We start from the raw sequence: 23791 nt of genomic DNA on the forward strand, positions 1-23791 counted from the left end.
TGTGTGATGATTTGGTGGTCCCCAAAGGTAATTCCTCGAAAGGAAAGAGGAAAGGGAAAAGCACAAAGTGAGCTGCTATACTGAGCGCTCCTAGAGCTGGAGGGGATTAAGATGCTTGCTTTCCATTCTGACAATTTTAATTGGATTGATTCTGGGTCTATAAGACTGGACTTCCTTACTCACTACAGCAACCTGCTTTTTCTAGTCTTAGTTGTAAATTCTCAACAAATTACATGTTGATATGAAAATTGTTGGCAATCTAAGTGTTAATTTATTTTGTGTTTTTGGTTACCCGTCAAAATCGTTTTTTCATGTTTGCCTTTATGATCAAATAATGTTAAAATGATTAGAACAATAAAAAGGCCATTAAGAGAGACAGACATGAGAGACCTTATGTGACTGTTAACATTGCTAAAAGGGCAAAGTTAGATATAGAGTTTAGCTGTACGCTGTGTGTTGAATATGGACATATACAGAACTAAATATGAAATTGATAGTTTATAGATGTGACCAACTTAACATGACCAACTTAATTACAAACATTGATGTGTTTGAGAGGAGCCATTGCATATGTTGTCTTTTACAAGGAGATATCCATCTCTGGCCTCTGTTCAAGCGCTGTGACTCAGCAATGCAGCAAAGTGCCACATGTTCTCCAGAGGTGTTTAAATTAAGCAGCACTTCGTGGTGCTAATCATGGCTGTAATCTGGGCGTAGTGGCTGTGTGGGTGGCCATGCAGCAGATGGATTGGAGGGGGTGTGGGGGGGTATGGTGGGGGGGGGGTGCGGCTCTGTGATAATGCTCCATAATGGCTTTCATTTTAGATCCTACTTACTGACACTCTTCTCCTGATAATCTCATTAAAGAGCACCAGGCTGGCAGGCAGTCTAGATCACCAAGCCTTTCTCAGATAGCAGGCAAGACGAGGAGAGTAAACACACACATACACAGATATATACTCAAACATAATCACAGAATTAGATTCCCTGTAATAGATTAGGTACAACTGAAAGGCCAATAGCGATGACAATTTTGACTCTAAACCAGAGATGGCCACTAGCCCAGCCATTCATGCCTCCTTCTGTTGCATCGTTCTTTGAAGCATATTCTGCAGCTCTGCAATTCCTCTTTAGGACCATCTTCCTCTTTCTCTGTAATAGGCCACAAAATGGAGCCTGAGAGCCTGATACACCAGGATAATGGAGGATGGTGTGTACAAAAATAACACTGGGATACCACATGCTATCATCATCACCATCACCATGTTCTCTCTCCACCCGATTTTCCCCTCAAGTGTGATTTGCCAAGTAGCAGCGAGGAACCAAGCTAACAGCAGATATTTGGAGAGAGTTTAAAAACGAACGGAATTGCTGTAAACCTGCTCGGGCCCTAAATGGGGAATGTGAGAGAGGTAGAAATGTTTTTTCGCTCACTTTTAAACCATTTAGGGTACTTCTCTGCTCTGCACTACAAGGTCTCTCTGATGACTTAGCATCAATGCAAAAAGTTATAAATAAATCCTGCCCTCCCTCCGCCTCCCCCTGTGGTGTATGCCTGTTTTGCTCTCCCATGGGTGCAATTTCCTCGTGCAAACTTTTAGGCTAACAAAGCACAGATCCCCTCTTCCAGCAGGGAATGCCAAGAGGCTTTATACTCTCTAACAGTCATCCAAATCATTAACAGACTAAGCCAGGTTTGCGAGAGGGAGGACTAAAGAGACGGATGGTGTGAAGGGTGAAGAGTATACCGTTTTTGAGGCTAATATTTATACACATTTATGCTTAAATATCTGCACATTGATATAAAAAAAGATAATCTGACTGTATGCCATTTTTATCCAGATTTCTGAATAAGCCAAGATCGAGGGAGTGAAGGATTTTGAATATGAAATGTTGAAACTTCAGTGTAAAACTTTATAATGTCTTGAGGATAGTTAGACTGTTCTGTAGCTACATATTATTCAAACTGAGGCGAATATTAAGGCCTTCGTGTTCTATTATGCAGTGTGCAGAGTATGAGGAGTATTGAACAAACTAAGAATTTAAATACATTCACTGACTGAATTTTTTAAACATGAGGTTGGATAATAGTTTCTATATTTTAGTACTGCAAGACTGAAGTATTCAGCCAAAATATTCATTAATTCTAGAAGTCTTTTGGCGTACATAACACGAGCGGTTACATTTTTTGCTGTGTGGTACATTTGTTTCAGCTTTACCATTTCAAATGCAAACGCATGCAGTCACTTTCACTAGCTACTATTCATCAGCATTTGCTTGCTTGCGTCTCTCGATATGTTTCCTATCAGTGTTTGTGTCCTGACTAACCTGTGAGTGTTGCTGACAAGGTGTGAGCACATGAGCCTCTCAAAGGTAGGAGAGACAGACAGGTCCTCAGCAACCTCTCAGCTTTCTGTAGACTTTCTCTTGTCAGCTCCAATGAGGTCAGCGTGGCGTGAGGCTGGAGCGGGTGCGGGCAGGCGTAGACACTCCAGCTCCGTCTGTCACCCTGACTGACTTCAGCTGGTAGAAAAGCCACCTCTGGGTGTCTCTCTTGCTCCCCACACGCCTGCCAGCTTGCCTACCTTCCTTGCCTGCTTGCACATCTACCACTGCCTTGTGCTCTCATAACATGGCAGGGACATGCAGGTTAATCTTTTATTTAAGGCAAGCTTACACGCACCTAGCTGCAGCCCACACACACTTGCACATAAGCCCCAGACCTCCACCTGTGAATTTCCTGTCTGCCTGTGTACTCTTAAAGAGAAGATATCTTAAGTGTTTTATTGTTTGAATTAAGTGTGTATACTGTAGTAGCTTTTATTCGATATTCGCACCTTCCATTCGAGCCAAAGAGAACACTGTATACAAATGCTTTTGACGGGGGCATTATAGGTTTGAGATGCTGTATACTACAGATGGCTCCACTTACAGCTCTCTGTTTTTTTCATTCTTTAAAGGAAGCAAAACATCTATTTAAGATGAAAATTACCACTCTGAAAGCTCACATCTTGAGCAACAGTGGAAGCAACCACTCCTTATAGAGACATACTCTAATGGAGAGCTGGGAAAAATTAATGTGGGCCTTGAAATATACTGAATCAGCATTCACGAACATCTACACATGCCAATGCGGACACACACACACAGAAATGAAATTGACTGATCCTTGTCAGTAAGTCGTTTTTCAGGATAATGTTTCTGGTATCAGCTGCATTTCTGCGTGAGAAATGAATGCATTTGCTGTCACAATAATACGAGAAGAATCTTTTCATGGTGGAACAAGAATGGGGAGAAGGGGTAAAGGCATTCTATATTTTTACGGACAATCAGCTTTTGCTTTCTCATGTTGCACCAAAAACACAGTAAAGTTACAGTAGCCAAAAGCTCAGTAGCCTTACTTTGAAAAGATAGATAGTATATTCTACTTGCTTGTTGAGCAGACAGCTCAACCATGTTTACCAGCTATGTGGCTGCCCCCTTCTGGCTGCCTGTATCACCTTTCTCCTCAGGTTGCCACGGCATTTGCTTATTGCCAGCTTTCAGCTGCAAACTTTAGTCACCTTTTAATAATGGGAACAGAATCTTTCTGTTTATGCGGATGAAATAGTTCTTATTTCTACCATGCATCAAATCCTGTAAAGACATCGTCCCAAAACACAGTGACTGAAGCCTTTTGTGCACATACTCTAGTCACCATCCATGTGTTGGTTTTATACATGGAATCTGGGGAGTTGATGCAAATCATAGTGACAATGTAGCAAGCCAAGCAGATGTTGGCTATGAAAAATAGATGGACTGTGATGTCAGCTGTGGAGTAGTTCAAGCCAGAGCACCTCTGACAGATAGCAGCTTCAGTACCATGTGAAAGCATCCTGTGAACCCAATTCTTACATAAGGACAGGTGCGCCTTATTCATACACTGTAGCTGCTAACAACATCTCAGATTTGCTGGATTTGACTTGCTTTGCACACACAAGTCTGTGGTTTATGCAGCACACTTCCATCAGCTTCATTGTCGTTCCATCTCTGTTATGGAACATCAAGCGCACCCACAAATATTGCAAACATTAAATATGCATCTAACCCTGATCTGTAAGGACAGATGGGTGGAGCTTATCTGCGGCACAAGGTCTGTCAGTCTAACAGGGAGCAGATCAAATATTCACCATATAAACCTCAGTTTACCCACATCTCTGTGTTGCTCCTGAAATATACATTGACAACACGCTCAGGAGCAAAGCTGATTTTTATATTGCAAGCTGAGCAGTTTTTCAAATCACTATATTGACGGGAACAAAACTCGCTATCAACTCTATTTTATTGTAAGATGAGATCCATTTACAAAACACCTGAACAACACAAATGCAATTTTGTTCTGTGTGGTGACAATCCATAGACACTTTTGAAATCCTTACTGAAATCATCCCAAGCAAGATCTATGTGTTTATATCTCACATACAGGCTGCATTTATCTGAACCTGAAATGGGCTGAAGGCTGACGATAGCATGAACAAAGCTGACAGGGAAAGAGATGAAAAAAGGATATGACATCTCCAAAGCCAGGTATTAAGAGAGCTGCCAGGCTCAGAAGTGCAGACACAAGCAGCCAGACGCACATTAAAGTTTCAGAGTCCCAGGTCCAGAGAATGTCCCGTCTCTCTCCTCATAGCGCACCCCCCTTCCCCCCACCTCAATCTCCTCTTCCCTCTGCTTAGGACCCAGCATTGGATGTCCCTGAGAGCGTGCTTGGCTGCACTGCTCCTCCTGTGACCCTCACTTCAGACTGCCTCTGTCCAATCTCATTCCACTCTGAGTGCCCTTTACATAGAACACAGAGGTTGTGACTGTCCCCTGTGTCGGCATCAGATCCAGAGGCTGAATGTGCCTCAGGGCCGCTTCTTTGCCCTCTGACCCTCCACTCGTAGTACCTTAGTATCTGTACTTGGGCAGAAGAGAGCCGGCCAATCCCTTTGTCCCCAGCATGTGTGCTGCAGGGCTATGGCTGGATGGCTGAGGGCCTGCGCGCTCTGCGTTTTCTGATGGCAAGTCCAAGCAGGTGCAGCAGAGTAGGCTCCGCAAATCCTGACGTAACAGGGTTATCCAAGACTTAAAGGGGCTTCTCTGTCTGTCAGCTTGCCTTCTATTTCTCAGCTGCACAGCCAGCCAACCAGCCCACACACTGCAGGCAGCAGTCCACTGGCCCTAAGGCTCAGGGAGCCACCACGAGGGGGTGGTTTACGTGCGTGTGTGTATTTGTCCCTGAGGTTCTACGTGGGCAAGTGTATGTCTGTGTGTGTGTTGGTGGAAGCAGGGCCATGGGAACTGAGAGTGAGAGCCTCCTGACTGCAACAGTGGCTGCTACCTTGGCAACGCAGGAGGGAAAGATGTGTTGAATGAGTGAGTGGGAGATGGATCTACAGTAGATGCATGTGTGCGGGGGACGTGGCTCTGTTTATGAATTTAGTTATTTAAACGGGCTGAATACATGCCACATGATAACTGTACTGCTAGTATTTGAGCCACTGTAGTCTTTTGTTTTCCTGGTGGTTTTGCAAACTCACTCAACTCCCTCTCCACTATGGAGTTGACCCTCTTCAAGGTAAGCGAAGTGTATTTTGACATGAAGCTGGTGACAGGGCACTTTTTCAAATGTTGGGGAGCACTGGCCCATCAAAAATAGCACTACCTCAGGTTGCTGCAGCAGCAAGGGGCAAAACGTCAGAGGACGGGAGAGGATGGAAGCAGTGAGTGTGACACATTAATTTTGACAATGTGAAATGTTTTTTTCCCCATACTCTTCTCAAAATGTCGCTAAATTCAAGACTGACCAGACAGATTTCCCTGTTTCTGGGGAGAAGGAGCTGGTCCTCTCAAGGTGTGTTAGCATCACCGGCTTATAGCTATGATGATCCCTGCAAGCTGCAGCTCCCCATTACCCCATTTGATACTTCTGTCCACCCACGACTTCTGAATGACAGACTCCACTGCTGACACTGTGGGAATAACTAGAAATGTTGTATGTATAGCCTTTAAAAGGTCCCTCCACAAAGATAATTGATTTTATCTTTTTTTTTTTTTTTGCTCGATTGAAATTCACGCAGGGCTTTTTCCATTTGTTGGGCAGCATGTGCAAAACAAAGTTCTTATTTTTATAGAAATATATAAACTACACAACAAACAGAGGACAAACAAGTGATTAATTCGACACTGAATTTGAACAAGTTGACAGTTGTATTATTACTGCAGAATGCCTCTGCTCCAAGTAAGACATTATCTGTTTTGACAATATTGTGTCAGCAGCTCAAATTAACTTTTCAATTAATAACTAGGAACTTTCAGAGAATAGTATCGAGAACAATAGATTGCAGGAGGGTACATAGTAAAATAGAGGGTTCTTGCAGCAATGTGTTTCATTTGGTAGTGACCACTGTAGATCAAAGAGTCTATAGTGCGTTATGTGAGCCTTGCCTGATGATAGCAGATGAGGATGCTTTCATGTCTGCAGTACAGGGCTCTTAGTCACATACTACAACAAAAAAGGACAAAATAATGACAGGCAATATGCAAGTAGCGTCTCTTACTATGTGTACCTTATAGCATCCGATTGTGTACCTTTCTCTGTGTCACACAGTGTCATACATTAATATGTTTAACTTGATTATATGCCTGTAGCCATGCATCTATTTTGCTTTTGGTTTGTGCTTATATATGAACCTATATGCAATTTTGCATTGGTATGTTGTGAGGAATTTTCATATCTGGTGTGTGTGTGTATGTGTGTGGGGAGAAAAGAAAGGTGAAATTACATAGTGGGGCCAGCAGGCAGGACACCCGCTCAAAGTACACTCATTTTCTCATCTCACACATTTAGCAACCTGCTGCTCCTCAGGAAACAAATAATGGCTTAGTCATAACACCTCGCTAACACACCAAAGAGCTACACACTAGAAATAGCAGTGATTTTACCACAGAAAAACATGCCAACCTGCCCATACAATTTATGTCAGATTGTATAAAAGGCCTGCCAAAAGAGTGGAGGCGCATCCAAATTAGCCCCCACCTCCTCACTAGCCGACCTCAGGTGGTTAGTCTGTTAGTGAAATTGGACATAGCACTGCAACGCTATAGTAGTACCTAAACCTGTACAATATGTAATGGCAGCTTTTGGCAGATGTACCAGTCCGTACACATACTGCTACTGCTACTGATACAATATAATATCATCATATATGCTAATACCATGAACAAACCCTAGATTCTTAGATGTATATACTTAATATACTTATATACATAAATCCCATTTGGGGACATTATTTATTACAAGACCTCTGCCATCATTACATTTACATAATCCTTATTAAAAAGCCCCCTTTCATTGCATTTTCTTGAGTCGTTACAACTGTTGTAGATTTTCACAACTGGGACTGTAAGCAGAATGAAGAATCAAAGGCAAATGAATATCTAACCTCATTAAAAGGCCATTATGAAGAGCAATGCATCATTTGGGTTCTTGGATTTAATTGTCAATTAAAATATATAAGTTAATATATCCATTAAGCTAATTGATCAGCACAAGGCTGATTTTTCTGTTAGCTACAACCCCATTAGAGGCTATTTATCATGCATTTTTAATAGCTTCTCTATATTGCCTCAGATGCAGTGCTTTCTCAAGTTATTTTTCTGTAATTATAAAAGTAGACCAATAGAGTCTCTGTCTATAAAATCTCCCAGTGGTTTTCAGTGTTTTCTCACATAAATTGTCTTTTGGAATGATTGATTCCTGTTGCACAAAGTTAGGAAGGACACAAACAGGCAGCCTCCCGTATACTTATATTTGAATTCTGTTAAGCAACATTTCTTTAACCTCATGTTACATTATTGTGAAGGTGTTCAGCAGCAGTGCGGCAACTTTGATAGATGACATGACATTGAAAATTACTTTTACAGTAAGACTTCATCTGGAAGAGCATTCAAATGTTAGTCAAATGCTCGAATTTACAAAGAGCTTTAGCCATATCGCATTTTGTTTCGTCTACGCTTCATGGCGATAAATTTTGTCAGGTGTTCCTATAATGTGAAGCTGTCCGCACTGGCCTGATCCTTGCATTCCAATAAGACAGCATGCTATGTTAAATGATGCTGAGCCATTCTAAACTGTGCTTACCCGCGGTGTGTTGAGCCAGAACAGAGCAGGGCACTGTGATGGTGTGATCCAAATGCAGGCAGCATGCAGGGCTGATCCTGCTGTGGAGTACTGAGGTGGACAGGGCAGGTGTTGTGACGGGCTGAAGTCAACCAAACTCCCTGCTGCTTCTGCATGTGCACTGTAGGTTGCAGATGGAGAATCGCTTACAGTGGTACCCTAACCTATACGGTTGCATGTGCATATAAATGATAAAGGATGCAAATAGACTATATTCTTCATCTACTCAGTGTTGAACTACAATACCACCTTCCACACACATGAACAATGCATTCACCATTCACCGGTTGGCTGCAGCCATCCCACACTGTCCTGCTGAGAGGACATACTTTACTGCTTGTGTTTGTTTCAGTGTGCCTCTGTGAATGAGTGATTACATGTTTACTTGCATGTGGATGCACATGTGAGTGCATCTGTGTAGTGCGTTGGCTTTGTGATTCCAGGCAGTCTGTCTGCGACTCCCTGCTGTTAGCCGCTTCATAGCAGGCTTGAAATGGTTGGTGGAATCCCCTCCTGGAGCTTTCCTGATGCTGCAGGCAGATGTTTCCCTCTGTCTCCCTTCAGCTCCCCACTCACCTGGGGACTAATGCCAGCCAGCGAGCTTCACTCCCACCCTCCGCCTTGCCAAAGAGGGAGTGAAGAAGAGAGTGGGGGTGGACAGATATGCCAATACCAGCCTAAGCTCCCCATGCATAGACACTTAATGACAGTGCATACACACTAACTTACATAAACACATCATTTACATATAGCAGCTGCTGTATTCCACATTCATCAAGCCTGTAATCAAAGTAAATACATTAATACATTTGTTGCAAGACTGTAATCCATTGCTGACCACTCTTACATACTAACTTGTACACACCCGCACACACATACACACACACACATACTCAACCTACACTGAGGCTGGCCCCCCATCACACAGCGGCAGCGTCCATGGCTGCCGGTATGGCCCCATTTGGCTGCCTGGACTACTCCATGAGTGCTAAGAGTCTCGGTACCATTAAACGCCAGCCAGCCCATCTCAATTGCCCTGCATGAGTGCTCTTCGCCAGCACACTTCATTTTCAGCTAACCTTCTGGTAGCTGTGCTTGTCGAACCTCACATTTCTTGTTGAAGATGAGGGAGAGGGGTGAGGAAGGTGATGGGAAAGTGGGAGCCAAGGGTGGGAGAGATGGCAACCGCCGGAGAGGAGCGTTACAAGCAGCAGACTCTTAGCTGTTGCACCCATGTGGAATTGAAACTGTCAGTGTAAACTGAATACATGCACCTATGACCCACGATTTAAAATTTCATATTTTATCATATTTATTTGGGGAAAATACATAAAACACTACTGGGAAATACAGAATATCGGTTTTGGCCCATTTCGGTTTATTGGCAAGCTAAAGCCTCACTGAGTTAATTATGACATGTTCTCTTTCTCCTCATTATGTGTGGTCCCTTCAGTGTGTACACTATTTAATAAAGAAGACAGGCCACAAAGAATGACTTTGTGAGTTATATTTAAACTGACAAACTTAACACCTGATGTCAGCTGAGAGTCAGAGAGGAGGAGGAGAGGGAAGAGAGGAGGGTTAGTTATAAATAGCAGTAGTCTCTTCAGGATGGCAGGTTTTTAATTAACAATAGAGAGCGTCTGATAATCCACAGTTAATCCAGAGGAGAAGAGGGAGGAGAGAAGAGAAGAAGAGAAAATCATCAGCTGTTTGATGTTAGGACTACAAGTCCCTCCTGGCCCTTCCACTGCTCGCTGCTGAGCTGTTCTGCGCTGTGATATCCATAGCCCAAATGTATTTATTTTGTGAAACAGCCATGCTCCATATTTTGTGATTCACTTTGTCTCTGACTAACCGCTGTCTGTTCCCATTAGCGTGAATATGTGCATGCCGCTCCTCTTAAACTGACTGGGATTCTTTGTGCTTGTGTGTGGTGTTAGTGGATAGGCTGTTTGTTGAAAACTAGCCGACTGAAGGCCCTGATGGCTGGAGGCATCCTCTCAAAGTCCTACGCCTGTTGAAAGGCTTGATCTGTCGGGGAAACACTGGGAGATGTCAGGCCTGCTTCACACACAAAGGGAGTCTGCTATCTAAGACACTTTGAGCTTAGAGGGAAATGGGGGTGGTATTTTTTCTCTCTTTCTGCACAGCTATAAAGATAGTAACAAATATGTTGTTTGTACTTACTGTGATACTTTATTTACTGGAGCATTTCAGGAATAGTTTCAGAGCTTCATTTATGACATGTTTTATGCATTCATTGCATTGACACCTTTATCTTGGATTACTCAAGAGAAATCCATTGATGGAATAAATTCCCTCAAGATTTAAGATCACCAATACAACAAGCAAGCAATAATGAGGAGTCCAACTATTAGAGTCTAGACACATTCCCTATTCAACAAGATTATTATTATGACATGAAATGTCAGGTAGAAATGCCTTCTTTTTACCCTCCTAAATAATCATTTGTTGATCTTTTTTAATTGCATTCAGTTGTAAACCTAGTCCCTTAAAGGATGCAAGGACCTAGAAAGAGGCTCTCTCGTTCATCACGTGTTGCAGAGCACAAATTTTCAGGGCTGTGGCAACAGAACAGGCTTTACATGACACATGGTTGATAAAAGTCACACCAAGACTCTTGGCGCTCTGGGCAGGAGTCACTGTGATCTTGTCAGTAGTGATGAAGAGATGTTGTAAAAGATTTCCCAGGGAAAGATGTATGATATCCAAGAGGGTGTCTACGGATGGGAGCAAGAGCTGGGTATCATTTTCAGTTTTAGGAGACGCAAAGGTACAAGGGATCAAACTCAGGTCAATGAATCACACCACGATATTACTACTGGTCATATTACATTACTGGTCAGTAATATGGCAGTGTGATTCATTGACTACTCATGAGTAGTCTAATTGTAACTTGAGCATTTTCTGTTAGACTACCACCAATGTAAAAATGCTGAGTATAAATTAGGATGTTTGTGAGCAAATTAAGGAAACAAAATGAATTGAGATAACATTTTGTCATTTCTTTCTGGTATTTCAGGACAGAGTCTGGGCTACGGCTTTGTCAACTACATCGATCCAAAGGATGCAGAAAAAGCCATCAACACGTTAAATGGACTTAGACTTCAGACCAAAACGATCAAGGTAACTGACACCACTAAACAAGCTAAAGTCTAATTCTAACACACCAACGTTTTTTCCATTACAAATACACAGTAATTTTCATGAACTACTAAAATATTTGAAAACCATTACTGGAAAATAAAAGAATGAAATACTAAATGATAACGCAATGATTCTGTAAAGTTGTGGAGGTCATGCTAAACTTAGAATAAAAGGCTGCTGTCTTCTTTCTCAAAGCCCTTTTAGATAGTGACGCTATTTGTGAATGAGCTCGAGGGCAAAATGGGATTAACATGCATGTGCCTCAGAAATTAAAAGACCATCTAAATCAAAAAGACACATTAAAAAGCTTGCAACTGTGATGTTGATATGCTAATTAATTTCCGAATGTCAAAATGTAAAGGTGTAATTATATACATATCTCTGAGTGAAAGAGAAGAAACACATCAATCCTCACACATTTTCCAAAATAACTGAAGGTACTGCTATTGCCTTTTAATGTCAAGCCTAATGTGAAGGCTTGTTGATGGTTGTCAGACGTACGACAGATTAACCAATCCCAAAATTCCTCCTCCAAATATATTTTGAAGAGTAAAAATGAAACCTTACAAGCAGTTGTTGCCCCTGTTTATCATCAGCGCATCAGTGTAACCCCCAATCTTGTTTTCCCTACATATCCTCTACTATCTACTGCTGATATGTTGCTGCTCTCAAGCTGAGCATTAATCTGTTGCTCCGTGGTAATCCCTGGATTCTCGCTTTCTGTCATCTGATCTAATCTGATCTAATCTAGTCTAATATAATGTAATAACATGGAATTAGCCTTAAATTGTGAACGGGGAATCCCTGTGAGAATCCCTACACATTGCAGGCTGCCCTCTGTGTAGCACGGCACCCTGGCTCTTGTCTAATTTATGCCACAGAAAAAAGAGAAAGATCGTGAATAACGTGATTTGTGTGTGATGTGTTTTTTTTCTGCATGTGTTGTATTGGTGAATGTGTGTGTACATTTCAGTTCGTTTGCAGTTGGATCTGTGGTGGTTTGATGAGTTTATGATCGGTGGTGGATCCGTGTGTTGTTCATATGCACATGTATGATTCAGTCATTTCGACATATAGTGTCAGAAAAGCAGAGCTCTCACTGTGCAATGATTTCAAGCGTTTGGATGAGCCAAAAGATAAAGACTGGGTGTGCTGGCTTGTGTATATGCATGCACACATGGGTATTACAGGGGAACTGCTCTTAATACATATTAGCAATAAAATAGCAGTAAAGTAGCAAAGTAGGCTTTTTCAATACAAAGTCTAAAGACTGTAGTGTGAAATTCATGAGGTCTATATTGAGTGTAGCGGCCTGAGCTCACAGATTTTCACTCTCACATTCTCATGACACTAGGTTGCCCGAAGTTGTTCCTGAGATAAAGGCGGTCTTCATAATGACAGAAGACAACTCTGCATCTCTGTCTGGCGCTATCGCTCTTTCACACTTCATTTCCTCCCTCCTACTACCCCCTTTCCTTGCTTTCTCTCTTCACAACAGACTGAAATACCCTAAAGGTAACAAGGTAAATTAAAAGGCAGCACGGTAATTCTAAAATTAAGTTTGGCGCTCTTTCATGTCACACCCTTCCCACACTCTGCCACTGCACTTGTGAGGAAACGCTTGGCCCAGAGATTCACATGCTCTCGGCGACGTGTCTCTCTGTGGTGTGTTTGAGTTGATTTCGCTGCTGTGGTTTCCTCCACCATGACACCTCAGATTTTGTCAGTGATGGCTGCGATGCTGCTTTCCTACTGAGGCGTGAGGGGAAGCAGCATGCCAAAGGTGAGAGGGGCTCACAGTGACATGCATGCACATAATCTCTCATACTTTTTCTAACTTTCCTGTGCGTACACACTCCCGTTTCACACATGCACCTAACCACACTTGTGCACAATACCGCTCACAGCTTCAGGAGGTGTTGATGGATTAGACATCTGGAGTTGGCTGACAAGGAGAGAAAATCAGAGAGAGAGAGAGAGAGAGAGAGAGCTGCACAGAGAAGAAAAGAGGAGCAAAAAGAGGCAGAATGTGGAAGAGAGAGAAAGGTTCAGTGAGGCAGTATGCAGGAAGGAAGCAGGAGGAAAAGATTCAAGCAGCAAAAAGGAGATGCAGAGAGGAAGAGGAAGACAGAGGAGCCGAGCATAGAGGCCAAAAAAGATGTGTGAAAGAATAGAAAGACACAGGGAAAGCCAGCTGTTTCCAATCCCATTCTCCCACCGTTAGAGTTCAGCAGGATTTCCATGTTGCTCAAGGATATGACTGCATATCCACCATATTTGCCTGACTTTAACCTTATTTGATGGCTTATGTCTCCACATGTCAGAGGTAATGAAAGTACTGCAACGAAAAGCTGCTCCAGTCAGCAGCAGTAGTAATGGGATTTACGCAACTTTTGCTGGAGCAAAATCAGGTCTATACATGAGGATGTTGGGGACAATGTTTGACAAGTGAAAGTTCACTGGTAGAGAGCTAGTGCTGGGAGCTGCACAGCGCAGTGTAACCAGTCATTCAGTTCTCGCCATCTGCACCGTTAAAGATGACATTCATACACAGTATATGTTATGTAGAGAAATGTGAAGGACTAGAAAATGGCATTGAAAGCTGTGTGTGTGTGTGTCTGCATGTTGCTGACAAGTGCTTATTGCTAAGCCTTTGTGTGTGTGTATGTGTGCTTGAATGACGAGGAGGAGCATAGTGTGACAAAGAGGAACTGAGTGGAATTGTGTGGGTGAGAAGTAACATGAGGAAGTATTTTATCTCCTCCCCATGAGATTGCTGTCCTGGAGAGTGTTGCAAGGGCAAGAATGCAATAAATGTTATGTGCATGTGTGTTTGTGAGGATGTGTGTGGTTGCAGGTGCATTTGCAGCACACTGTATATAAGAAAAGTCAGAAGGGATACAGTATTAGTCTTTGAACAAAACAAAAAAAAACTAAACTGAAATCCACTCATCAGGTTTCACAAAGCCACGTGGTACTTGGTGAAAAGCTTAAAGGCTTTTGGTTACTACGCTTATTGCTAATGTGTGAATTGAATAACCTTTTGTGTTCATTCACTACTATAACTCAGAAAAGTGGTTGAAATCAACCAGATGAATGAACAGACTTCTTGGTCAAAGTCTTAATACTATTAATCCTGTTCCCCTGGCTACCTGAGCTGTCTTTTCAAAGTAAAACACCTGTGGTTTCTGCTCAAGGGAACAAAGTTTCCTCTGCCTCCCCCCGGCAAACGACTAAAGTGTTATCTCTCCTGTGTTCTAAGGAGCTAAATCTTTTCCTGACAATGAAAATCCCCACGGCAAAGATTACAAAGAAAATACAGTCACATTTTCCTCCCTGTGGATCCAATGGCCCACACCCCTACCCTTCCACACACAAAAAACAAAACGCACACACACACACGCACACACGAAACCCCTGTACCTCTCACACTTTAGTCTTGTTTAGATTTAAACCTCCCCTCAGGATGTTAATGAGCAATAAAGCACTGGAGCCCTAATTTATTTATACAAGCCCTTAGACTTTGTGTCTTTTCCCACAGGTGTCATATGCACGACCCAGCTCAGCCTCCATCCGTGACGCTAATCTGTATGTGAGCGGCCTGCCCAAGACTATGACCCAAAAGGAACTGGAGCAGCTCTTCTCCCAGTACGGACGCATCATCACCTCCCGCATCCTTGTCGACCAGGTCACAGGTATCCATGGGGCAGCACCTCCTCTCTCCTAATACTTTCACACAGACACAGATCAGCCAGACAATGCAGACACACAATCTATTATACAGTAATACACTGTGTATCCCAGATTCTGTTAAGTAAAAATATCCTCACAAGCACACTTGCACTAAGTCTTTTACACATTTCACACAAAAATTTCTGTTTGTTAAATGTCTGTCTTTTGCATGCGTTGTATGGTCATGTGAATATTTGATGCATAGACGTAACAGTAATATCATGCCCAGTTTGTGCCTCCTCAGTCATCACTATCACTTAAATTGAGATGCTGCTATTTTCTGCAGTTTTGAAAGTATTTCCAGAATCCTTAAATACTCTTAATGTCCGTCTTGATTCTGTGTGCTGCACAATAAGGAACATTTTTTTCCCCCGTTGCTCAAGTAGCAACTGTAAAATAGTGAATTAAAGTGCAACAGTTAAGTGGGTTTCCAGTTTTTTGTAGCACCATGCGTCCATGTCATTTTCCCACTGAATGTGTTGATTCTACTGGACCATACCTTCCTACTTTACACTTTTGATTAAAAGTACTGTAAAACCAAAAGAGCATTAAAATTACTGACAAAGATGACATATTGAAAACATTTGATATTGAAGGAAAGCAATGTCTAATAAGTGTGTTGTGAAAGAATCACGATTAACCATAATAGCCAAAATAAAAACACTGAAGTAAGACACTACTGTGTCAGAAAAAAGTCTTCTGCTAAAAATATCTTTTGCTACAACTACTCTAACACATTATACTGCAATATTATCATTAATTGAGTGTCAGTGAAATTGTATTTCTATGACATGACCATCTGCTGCAAATCAGTGGAACACTGTTCGTTGCATTGAATGTGAGTTAGATATGTACAGTTAGCCGTTAGTTTTCCACACCTTCATGTGTTCCAATATTGGAAAAATATTCGTATCTATATCATAATAAATTAATTTCAACCATATCGCCTTGTTGTCCATCAAGCGTTACGTGCGTTTCCACAATAAGGCAATTTTTCTGACCACAGCCCCAGCTGAGGGCGCTGTGATAAAAACAATGATTACATGAGAGGCACAAGCTGTGTAATATACATGCTCAATTACACATTCCTCTAAATCCAAAACACAGGAATGAATCACATCAGCCCATTGTACTGCAGAAGAGCCCCTCCAGTGTGTGTCTTAGATCCATTTCAGGGGTTGTGTGTGTGCCTACAGGCTGCAACCTGCTCTAGTGTTATGTGCAATGTGTACTGATGAAGCAGAAAGGGAGCAGCATGCTGTAAGCCACACTCATTTGCTTAAGCAGAATAAATCACTGCTGGCGGTGAAGTGCACGCCTGTCTGTACACACTGAGCAGACGAGGAGAGAGGGTGATAGGAGAGGAGAAAGCAAAGGAAAGAAAAATAAAGCAGAGGAGAAAAGGAGATGGGGGAATGCAGACGAGGGGGGAGGAGGGTTGAGAAAATGGAAAGAAAAGTAATATAAAGTGTAGATGAGCAGAGACATGGGATGGAGAGGAAATTAGACCAGGGAGGAAGTGAAGAGCTAAGGAGGGGGGCAGCGGAAGGGAAATGTGGAAAAAAAGGTAGGGCCATTTCTGCCCTCATCAACACACATTTAGATGAAGTGGGCACATCTCCTGCCAATCTGTTTTACTAACAGACCTGTCATACCACCATGCTACTTACGCCCAGGGGACTCCCTACAAAGCAATATAGTCACATAACCCACAGCAAGTGTTCAACCACAGCCACATGCTTGTCTCTGATTTTTAGCTTCCCTGCTCAGGCCACATGCCATGAATAAAACAAATCTCCACACAGGTGGTACTGGTCACAAGAAGGAAAGGTTTTGATGCGTTCACCGCAGACTGGCTTCTGAGAGAGACTGAATAATTCATTGTGTTCATTCTTGACTGGCACAAGGTCAGTTTTAAAGTGGAGTGTTCTCACGAGCATGTCCAGCTGTGTTCATGGTCGGTGTTCAGTGTTCATGAACACCGATCAGATCAAAGGAAATGATCGATTGAGAAAATGATTTCACATAATAATTTCTTTCACATATTGTCATTGAAAGCTGACAATTAAAGGTTTAATATTCAAAAATTTGATTCATTAGATTCACTAAATTTTGATGTCATTTTCCAGCCAAAACACAGTTAACACGTGTGTATATGTAACTGCTAGCAGTTTCAGGTTCAAGTTGCAATACATAGCACACTACATACACAACATGTGTATTCGTTTGCTCTATTTTTGACTGTGGCTTTGCCCATCAACAAAAGCATTAAACAAGCGAGAATCATCACATTTAGAGTAACTAACTGATGTTGGACAAGCTGCGAGCACAACAAGACCAGTTAAAGCTATTGTTGGATAAAGAAATTGCTAGTTCAAACAGTCATATTAACAACTATGGCAAAATCAATCCTCTGGTATAAATGGGTTTCTTGTTTTTGAAGGATTTAGGAAAAACGTACTCTCATACACTACACTGCCAATCTTTTGATGCAACTTTTAAAAATGCAAAGCATGCACAGACGCATTCAAGCCATTACAGCATGGCCTCTAATCAAATTGAATGAATTGAAATTACACTCCAAGCCCACCTTATTTCATCAAATGATGGCAATCAGATCCGTTTTTGGCTGGTCTTTGGTGCCAGGTCATGCTTCCTTCAATACACAGTACTAGAGTTGGTGACATCACCCAGCGTCAACCTAATGGAAAAGTTGTGGGCAAAACAGTGGATTTTATCACTGGTCAGAACACAGAGTAGGAGGCATTTGAACACTGTGAGCCTGCTAACACCCTCAGCTTCATTAATTGCTGTCCTGGCTACCACCCTACCTGCTGTATCTGATTCACACACACACATATATGGATATAAATGATAATGCAAGAGAGAGAGAGATGCTCTGCAAGGGGTCCCTAGAAAGATAAAGCAGCAGCAATGTTCAAATGATCAATTAGATGTTAGAGTTGCTGGTGATTAAAAACGTGGAGGACTTTAGAAGGGCCCTGAGAGTAGTATGCTGGCATCACTGACTCATCTTTTTCTTCTCACGGTTACTGTACAGGCATAAGCACAGAAGACATACACACCCACACACTTGCTTCCATTAAAAGAGAAATGGGCTGCAAATTAAAACTCTCCTGTGACTGCCAAACATGTAAGTACAGAGCAACGAAGGAGAGGCAAAGAAAGATAGAGAAAGAGGGGGAGACACAGTCAGATTTGTGGTGTGTGTCAAACAGAATTGTGATCCAAAAAGTGGTGGCCTGTTCAGATAGTCAGCCTCAGGACATCTAAATGTCAATATTGTTCTGGTGACACCATTGAAAAAAGTCCCTTGAGAAGAAGAAAATGTAATTATTGTGGCAGCTACGTATGTTCGACAGTTTATGCAGCTTATTTTCATGTCTGTTTAACACTTAAGTCTCCCTGACTTGAAGTACTGTAAGTTGTTGATGACATCATCATGTGGTGCCTTAAAGTCGTGTCACAGGTTATCAGTGACTCACCAGTCTCCCCAGGGACCTAATCAGTGCCTGAAATCCAATTCACTCAATGATTCACTGTCCCTACTGACCTAGAGACTTATTTGTGACACACCCGAACATCGTCCACACGCATGGAGTGGACTGTAGAGAGGAGTAATGCACAGACAGACAGACAGAAATGCATAGAAACAGCAATGCTACATGAAGTTGTTGATGTAACGGCCGTTCTCCAGTGACCATTGGCAGATGGGCTGATGATCTCCAGCTCCTGCTCTGCTAAATTGGGAACATGAAGTCTGTTCTCTAACGACCTCCTCATCAACAGGATGCACGCTACAGTCACTCTTCTGTTCACAAAGACAAGAAGGAACTTGAAAAGCATCACTGTTAGTATCATTCACAGAGAGAGGCAACTGAAACAAAATCTACTAAAACTGCCAAATTGCCCCAGAGACTCACAGACTGAACACAACATCAATTTGACAAGGGTATCTCACCATCTTTTCCCCTATCCTCTTGCTCTCCTCTCTCCCTTCCCCTGTCTATCGATTCCTTCTGAATGGATAAGCATATTTTGTCTCTTTATCAGTGCAACTACTGCAGGCTGGATTCCACCCCTTTCCTCTCTTTCTAACCTTCAGGGAGGGCAGCCTGGTTGTGATCTTGTGCTCTGACAGCTGGTTTAGGCTAGCCTCAATTTGAAACAGATGTAATATCAGAGACAGCTTTGGATCGATAGCTGGCTTCATCTCAGACCTGTATGCGAGCAGAGGTCAATGCTTACCTAATCAATGGCTGCAAATACAATCGATCCACATACTTGGTTCCTACAGTCACTCGGTCCGATGTGACACTAAATTGCTGCTCAGTGTGTGTATACGGATTGGCTGTGAAAAGGCTGATGCCAAGTTCACTTCATGTGGGGTGAAAGGTAGCAATGGGAAAGATTCCCAAGGTAACAAGTCGCAAGTATTCATGGCATCATACAATCATACAATCATAGATGGTGATTGCCAGTGTTACTCATCAAAAGTGTGTTTTGCACACTGAATGAATAGTTATCTGGCAGTGAGCTACAGTTGTATGATAGGCAAGTTGTTCCTGATCAAAACAGCATTAAATTAAGGTTGCGTTACCTTGAAATTTTGCTAAGGCATCCATGTTAGAAAGATTTTCAAATACCTTCGTATTATTTACTGCCAAGTTGTATTCTGTATAATTCTCAGACTTGCCCCTCCAAGACAAAAATGTTTTTGGAGAAGTTCAATACACAAGCATGCTGCAAAACAAATATGCTGCCACAGGCACAAGATGTGTCTTTAAAGTTGATTTTATGTTTTACAGAGGTATTAAAAGTCCAGTCATGTCGTGTTTGGTGTGCATAAAGTTGCGTTTTTATTTGAACTCAGTGATCAACGCAGGATCAGTTTTTTATGCCCGTTACTGACTTTGTTAGAGACTATAAAAATTTGATTATGTTTACATGCAACAATAATGCTACTGCTGCCAAAATTGTCTAAAGATTACTTGCTTGGTAACTCACCCTTGTAAAATTTAACCAAAGCCATTTTAGTTATAACGGAAACACCACTTTTGCCAGATAACTTGGGAAGAAAGCCAGGCAGCACACAGCTGTTGTCCCTTGTAATTTGGTATTTTTAGATGAGGAGAGACAGAGCAAGTGAGACACAAGCAGATTGGAGAAAGTCAAAATGTCCGCAGGAAGTTATGACTGGCCGGTTTCATGTGTGTAGGTACAAAGGCATTTGTGACAATAGCAGCAGCCTGGTGCTGGTTGCATATGATTAACAAATGATGCATAGTATGCATTATCGTACATAATAAGCACTTGGAGGGTTCAAGTTAGAAGTAGATTGAACACCCGTATTACATAGCTACTTTTTTTAGATGGCTGTAGTGACTCAGTCAACGCTTTCATGCTGTCTAAAAGCAATGTGGGTCATAGATAGTGAGAAAAGTCATTCAATAATCTGCAGTACGAACTGCTTTACTGGCACTCTCTCTACAGTCACATTGAACTTGTGATTTTGGTGTTTTCACCAAAACATCAACATCGCGCTGTGCTGCCTCATCTGCATGGAATTCCCGTCTCTTTTTGCCTCCTCTTCCACCTTAGTGCCATGCCTGCTGTGCCTGGCACAAAAACACCAAAACAACAAGCATTTCAAGGTCAGGGAAATGCTACTCCATAGTCTGACTTGAAAATGGAGCCCTAAAAGTCTCCTCACAAATCTGCATGGCTCTACAGTTCAGTTTATGGTTTCTTCTTGAATTCAGACCATTCATGTTTGCACCATTTTTTCTCAAAGGAGTTACCCTTCCTGTGTACCATTGGTACGTTCTTTCCTCTCTTGACTTGAATAATGGATGTTCCCCTTCAGACTGACACCGCGCTGAATCCCTGTTCAGTAGTAGAGAACAGAACGGTCAAGGTAATACGAGCGCAGAGGTGCACCCTCTAGGTGGTATGACTGCAGCGTTGACTCCTACTACAATCTCCCCTCTCTCTGCCTTTAGTTGTCCCATAATCTTTAGAGTGCATACTATCTCTGTGGTAGCCAACACACGTTCACACACAACCACATTGATACATGCACGCACACACATCAGACAGATGGTTGAAGCTCTGCTCTGACAAAGGCTAAAGCACAGGGCACCTCTACTCTTCAAAGTCTCTTCGTCTCTCCTCTCGCTGCTTTTTCAAACGCCATCTGTACCCAAGCACACTAATGTTACTTAAAACAAGGACATTGCATTTTTTTTCTCTCAGTAATTAGAAGACAGGAAGGAGGTTTCTTTCTGCCTTTGCCATATTATAAGTCTTGTGGAAAGGCGAGTCTAATCATGTGATACAGTTTGCACAATATAGCTCCTGAAGTAAAGGATAAAAAGGATGGGAGATTGAGCGGCGTAGTACCTGAATACATTTTTGCTTATGTATGCGTGCTATGCATGTGTCTATCTCATTCAGTGCATGGGTCTGCTTACAGGAACACAATGCACTAGATGCATAAAACCCAAAAGAAAGTGTGTGTCTTTCATTACCCAGCAGCCAGGTTTCTCACCACTCTCCTCTCTTCTGGTCTCTCAGAGGAGCAGTCATTTCTCTCTGTCAGTCAGTCAGTGTTTGGGGAAATGATAGTGGGTTTTAGAGAAAGAGCAGCTTTGTTTGGGCAGGAGCAAGCAAGAATAGCACTGGTTCCTTTCATCATCATCCTTTTACTGTCACCTCCTAACATTCTCCTCTATCACCTTCTCTCCCTTTGTCCTTTCCTTCTTTACTCCGCGTTCCCACTCTCTCCCTTTCTCCTTTTCATTTCTTCCTTGCCCATCCCCACCCCCAGCACCAGCTTCTCGTGCCCAAACCTCTCTCCCTCTGTCACCCCCTCCCCAGACTGAGGTACCGTGTTATTAGTAAGGCAGCCAATGTGCCTGTCGGTGTGTGTTAGAGAGAGATAAGCACAGGTAGAGAAAGTTACATAAGCCTCTGTTGATTACTGTGGAGGAGAGGGAGAGCAGAAAAGAGAGTGAGAAGTAGAAGAGAGGGAGGGAGAGAGAGGAGGAGAGAGAAAGACAGATTGCTGTACCTTAGTAAGTACATTGTGCTCTAATGTTGCCTGTATGGCTGGCTGGCCGTTGATAAGTAGTCTAGGCTTCTGGGGCTGGTTGAAAGGACAGTCATTAGGTTGGACTCCCTAGACTGGCAGCTTGCTTCACAGATTGCAAGTTTGTTATTGTTATAATGTTTAACAGGAGAAAAATAAACTCTTCTCAAGGTTTACTATGTAAATACGGCATGAAAGAGTGGTAATAAAAAACAGCTGAATACACTTTGAGCATTGTGTGGATTCATGGAGTTGATTTTTCATTTAAAAACAAGTTCATTAATTTAATTGGCAAGTTGTTACTCTTTCTCTCTGGACAATATTTAAGGATACGGCTGGTGACATTCAGTATTTTTTCATATTTTGGAGAGAAAAAAAATCCCATGAAAAGAACAAAACCAACAGTTCATTGATCCTATTGATAAGTGTTGCCCATGTTCCCACACCGTTACATTGGGTGGCATGTTCCTTCATTACCATGAACATGGGCTCTATAGTCAGTCACACATACACCATCTTGCTGCTGTAAATATTTCTCAGCTCACTAAACTTGTATTTATCTGCAACTGAAAGTAGTGTCAAATACACTAATTACTTGTGTTTGAGTTATATTTGGTAAAAACCATACTGCCCAGCTGTTTTAGGAAGTTACTTAACCTTATGATGCCTGGTGAACCTCAGCATTAGCAGCAACCGAAAGAATAATCTTTAAAACTCAAAAGTCAAATACATTTTTATTCTCAATTTAAATTCAGCTTTGTGTTCTAAATGTTAAATGGTCTGTACTTGTATAGCCCTTTTCTAGTCAATTACTCAAAGCGCTTTTACACTATATCCACATTCACCTAATCACATAGGAAGAATCTAAGTTGAAGGAGACTATTCTCTCACATACACAATCACACACTGTTCAAGCCGGGGCAAGTTGGGGTCCAGTGTCTTGGACACTTCAACATGTGGACTGGAGGAGCCGGGAATCTAGGAAATCACATTGTAGGATTTTTAATGAATTAATTGGTAAATTCCTCTGTAAAATAAGTATTTGGTCACCTACAAACAAGCAAGATTTCTGGCTCTCACAGACCTGTAACTTCTTCTTTAAGAGGCTCCTCTGTCCTCCACTCGTTACCTGTATTAATGGCACCTGTTTGAACTCGTTATCAGTATAAAAGACACCTGTCCACAACCTCAAACAGTCACACTCCAAACTCCACTATGGCCAAGACCAAAGAGCTGTCAAAGGACACCAGAAACAAAATTGTAGACCTGCACCAGGCTGGGAAGACTGAATCTGCAATAGGTAAGCAGCTTGGTGTGAAGAAATCAACTGTGGGAGCAATTATTAGAAAATGGAAGACATACAAGACCACTGATAATCTCCCTCCATCTGGGGCTCCACGCAAGATCTCACCCCGTGGGGTCAAAATGATCACAAGAATGGTGAACAAAAATCCCAGAACCACACGGGGGGACCTAGTGAATGACCTGCAGAGAGCTGGGACCACAGTAACAAAGGCTACCATCAGTAACACACTACGCCGCCAGGGACTCAAATCCTGCAGTGCCAGACG

General features: G+C 42.2%; 1 protein-coding gene across 1 annotated transcript in view; it reads left to right on the forward strand.

Annotated features, from left to right (window-relative positions):
• The window catches only part of elavl4 (ELAV like neuron-specific RNA binding protein 4), a 70332-nt gene that overhangs the window by 33524 nt on the left and 13017 nt on the right, over positions 1-23791 (forward strand). The window contains exons 4-5 of the mRNA XM_070831950.1: positions 11253-11356; positions 14919-15072. Of these exons, the coding sequence (XP_070688051.1) occupies positions 11253-11356; positions 14919-15072 (258 nt within the window). The remainder of the gene's footprint in view (positions 1-11252; positions 11357-14918; positions 15073-23791) is intronic.

This window comes from Pempheris klunzingeri, chromosome 6 (genome assembly GCF_042242105.1).
Source record: "Pempheris klunzingeri isolate RE-2024b chromosome 6, fPemKlu1.hap1, whole genome shotgun sequence".
In the NCBI taxonomy this organism is placed as follows: Eukaryota; Metazoa; Chordata; class Actinopteri; order Acropomatiformes; family Pempheridae; genus Pempheris; species Pempheris klunzingeri.